General features: G+C 43.6%; 1 protein-coding gene across 3 annotated transcripts; it reads right to left on the bottom strand.

The window, feature by feature from the left end:
- Nucleotides 1-103: 103 nt before the first annotated feature.
- Nucleotides 104-3,958, bottom strand: LOC106740918 (probable ATP-dependent RNA helicase DDX23). Of its 3 annotated transcripts, none has more exons than XM_014612383.1 (10): nt 3,838-3,958; nt 3,082-3,744; nt 2,640-2,969; nt 2,012-2,434; nt 1,816-1,942; nt 1,563-1,686; nt 1,349-1,464; nt 957-1,217; nt 649-823; nt 201-424 (listed from the first exon to the last, which is right to left on the bottom strand). In XM_014612383.1, the coding sequence occupies exons 2-10, from the start codon at nt 3,675-3,677 to the stop codon at nt 201-203; spliced, it is 2,376 nt and encodes a 791-aa protein (XP_014467869.1). In that variant the 5' UTR covers nt 3,678-3,744; nt 3,838-3,958. The 3 variants fall into 3 exon arrangements, with proteins under 3 accessions (XP_014467870.1, XP_014467869.1, XP_014467868.1); XM_014612382.1 differs by having other exon boundaries at nt 3,082-3,728; XM_014612384.1 differs by lacking the exon at nt 3,838-3,958 and having other exon boundaries at nt 104-424; nt 3,082-3,677.
- Between the last annotated feature and the right edge of the window lie 5 nt (nt 3,959-3,963).

Genomic DNA, 3,963 nt, shown 5'->3' with positions numbered 1-3,963 from the left:
TTTGATGCCTTTGTTTAGCAAAGATCTTGTAACGTCAATGAATATCCGGACTGGTTTTACAATTTACCAACTAAAAATCGTATCATTCGTATAATATCGATCATTCGTATCAACGAAATTGTCCTTTCCTGTCTCTTGAAGCTTCTAATATTTGATGCACAAGTGAATTGGGCCCGAAACTTGCCTAGTGTCGAGAAGATTCAAGCGAATATCTTCTCTTCCCGTCGTTTCTTCGTGACTACCGTACCAGGCTTGTGTTGTGCATCAGGATGGTTGAGAAGCTCTGGTGGACACGTAGATATCGGACTGGCGAGGATGGTTTGCTTAAGATCGTAGAACAAGTGGCTGTCATCCTTCGTGCAGAAGGAAATGGCAAGACCGGCTTTGCCGGCACGACCGGTTCGACCGATCCTGTGAGTGTAGTCTGAAAAAAATGACGGAAAAAAAAACAGTTAAAATAAATCGTGCAGCTGATTTCTACTTGAGGAAAATCTCTCGCGAAGAGTGACTAACTCTGTGCTTTGTGATGATAATTACAGATTAGAATCGTAAATTTTAATGGATCTCTACTTTTACTAAACGGCTCGATTTCTGATATCAACAATTGCATAAGAATAAATACGAAAAGTGTATAGTATAAGTGATCACCTTCGATAGTCTTAGCCATGTCATAGTTGATGACCATCGACACATCCTTGATGTCGATACCACGTCCAGCAACGTCAGTGGCCACCAGAATGTCTTTGCTACCGCTCTTGAGCGACGCCAGGGCGTACTCACGCTGCTCCTGACCTTTGCCACCGTGCAGAGTGCAGGCGTTGTACTAAAATGAAAGGACACATTAGACGACCGTCAACAGTTTTGTCCGTCAAATCGTCTTTGCAGCTTTCTAATCCAAGAGAATTACGAGTACTCGAGTGAGTTAAAAAAAACGAAAGAGAGAGCCAAGTACATACTCCTAACTTCTCCAAGCCTCTCGCCAAGACGTCCGCACCCTTCTTCTGATTAACGAATATGATGACAGGTGGCTCGACACCTCTGCTGAGTATCTCCATCAGTTTCTTGCGTTTGTCGGCTTCGCCCATGATATGAACTATCTGCTCGGTACGCTCGGTAGGCTTGCCAACGCTGCCGATGTACACGACCGCCGGTCTCCTCAGATAAGTTCTAGCTAGTCGCTCCACAGCAGGAGGCATTGTGGCAGTGAACATCACTGTCTAGAAAGCATAGCTATAGGTATTAAGACATTTACTTGCGATTTTAATGGATAAAATTGGATGTAACTAAATGAAATTTGAATGATACGAAAAGACGAAGAAAGTGCAATTAGTTTGGAAATTTCTCTTACTTGTCTGTACTTCTTCTTCGTGTTGTAGTTAGCCAGGAGTTTCTCCTCATTCTCCGCGTCCTCGTTGTCCGGTTTTAGATTCGTCACAGGCATGTATTCCAAAATTTTCTGAACGTCTGGAAAAATATTTTTTACAATATTTTAAAAAATATTTTTATATTATATGGTAATTGTAGAATCCGAGGAATCTGTTAAAAGTCCTTGACTTACATACCTGGCTCGAAACCCATGTCTATCATTCTGTCAGCCTCGTCCAGCACAATGTATGTACATTGATTCAACACGAGATATCGATTTTCCAAAACGTCTATCAAGCGTCCGGGTGTAGCGATGACAATCTAGAAAATGAAATAGTTAACTCGATACCTTGAATCCGTCAGATCGAGTTGGATCTCAAGCGTTATCCAGTTTGCGGAAAGAAAAGTTAGTGAAATCAGTTGCTCATAATCAAGTGGCGGGGGACATACCTCACAACCCATCCTCAATCTGAAACCTTGCTCTTCTCTGGAGAGACCACCTACTACCACGACGGTCCGAATACCCAATGGCTGTCCGAATTTGTTGGTTTCTTCTTCTATCTGTTGTGCCAATTCACTGCAAAGTACACGGAAGATAAATATTGAGGAAATTTCAGGAGGAAAAATCGAGGAAAGCAATCGGTACCGTGTAGGTGCTAAAATGATACTGTAGGGTCCTTGATCGGCCTCCTCGAGCCTCTCGATTTTTGGCAGGCTGGTGATCCACAGTAGCAACGGAATCAGGAACGCCAGAGTTTTACCCGAACCGGTCTCGGCGACGCCAATGATGTCGCGATTCTGCAGACCGATGGGAATCGCCTGCCGCTGAATGGGAGTGAGATCCTTGTAGCCGACTTTGTCGATGATGTCCAGGATCTCTTTGGGGAAGCCTGACTCCTTCCAAGATCGAATAGGGTCGGGAATGCGGCCGCCCTTTATCGTGATGTTATAATCTTCACGGAAGATACGCCAGTCGCGCTCAGTCATCTCATTCAGTGCCTTCTCAGACCAATGCCGGTCATCCCACTTTTGCTTCTCCTCTTTCCGCTTCACTTTCTTCAATCTCATCCTTGAAGATACAAAAACAAAGACATCTTTCATATCCCAATGTAAGTACAGATATAGCTCTTAACGCCTAAGAATAGTCAAACGTTTTATATTACAAAGAAAAAGAAAAACTGTTATAAGTATTTGAGTTAAAGATATGAGAGTTATCTTTTTCTCACCAAGTTCGATATTTTTACTATGATTAATTGTTCGCTGACAAAACTTACTTTTCTTGCTCCTTCTCAGCCTCTGTACGCCTCTTCTCCAGTAATTCACCGTAGAACTTGCTCTGATCTCGTTTCTGCGCCTTAATGTCGATACCGGCCAGATTACCTCTGCCGAAGAACTGCACCTGGTGCCGTTCCTTATAAATGCTGTTGTAATCCACAGAAGTATCCTCCGAAGTGTCCCAGTCAAAAACAAACTTACGGTCATTCAGCCTTCTGACTCGACGCTTCTTTTTCACCAGACCTAGATATCGTTCCTTGATAGCCTCTACTTCTTTCTCCTTATCCTTGTCTTTAATCTCGTCCTCGCGTGAACGTGTCTCTCTTCTCCTATCACGGAATATTTTTCTTTCAGAACTGAATACAATCTTTAAAATCTGAATCAAGTTTCAAAGTCCCACTCATAACCATATCAACAAATAGAAGCATACGAATGAAATACCTGTCTCTATCGTCCCATTCTCTCTCTTTGTTAATATTGTTGTCGTTGTGAAACAGAGACTTGCGTTCTTCCTCCTGTTGTTTCCTTATCGCATCTACTTCCTGTTGACGTTTTTCCAATGCCAAAGCAGCACGTTTTTCCTTGCTGAGGAACTTAGGTTTAGCCCGAGCTTCCTCCTCTGCCTTCTTTTTAGATAGTAGCTCCTCCAAACTCAACGGTTCTTTTTTCGGCACCGACTTGGTCTTATCCTCTGTTTCATCCTCGTCTTTCTTGACGTCGTTCTTTATGTCCTTCTTTGAATCATCCTCATTGGCAAGCACAGGACTCGTCTTTCGTTTCTTGTCGTCTTTGGACCTGTCCTTGGGGTCCCTACGTTCCCTCGAACGATCGCGATCCCTCTCTCGTGATCGGTCACGCTCGCGCGATCTATCTCGCTCTCGAGATCGCTCCCTCGACCTGGATCGCTTCCTATCTTTCTTGCGGTCCTTCGACCGGCTTCTGCTGCGTCGACGGTCACGTCGCTCACGATCACGCTCACGTTCACGATCACGGTCGCGAGATCGACTACGACGTGTGGTTTTCTTGTCGTGTGGCATTTCGCGAAGTTACTTGACGTACGACGAAACGAGACAAATTCTAGACTGGAGCTGTCCAGGAATAAGGCTATTGTGAGGATTTCACTCGCTATATTATGTTATCAATTGCTGACGGTTTATTTTTATAGAAAAAGAAATTATAGTTTAAAACGTTCCATACCTTTGTTACATTCACAACTCGTAGTTTTCCAAACTGAGTTAACCAAACAGATCAAACATAACCTTATTTCGTGCCAGTAACTAAGGCAAACACGACGACAAGTAGAACAGCTTTGCGACGCTGCGA

Source organism: Dinoponera quadriceps, unplaced genomic scaffold (genome assembly GCF_001313825.1).
Source record: "Dinoponera quadriceps isolate SergipeBrazil2010 unplaced genomic scaffold, ASM131382v1 scaffold397, whole genome shotgun sequence".
NCBI classification, from domain to species: Eukaryota; Metazoa; Arthropoda; class Insecta; order Hymenoptera; family Formicidae; genus Dinoponera; species Dinoponera quadriceps.
Note: the sequence above shows the minus strand (reverse complement) of the source record. Positions and strands in the feature narration are given on the sequence as shown.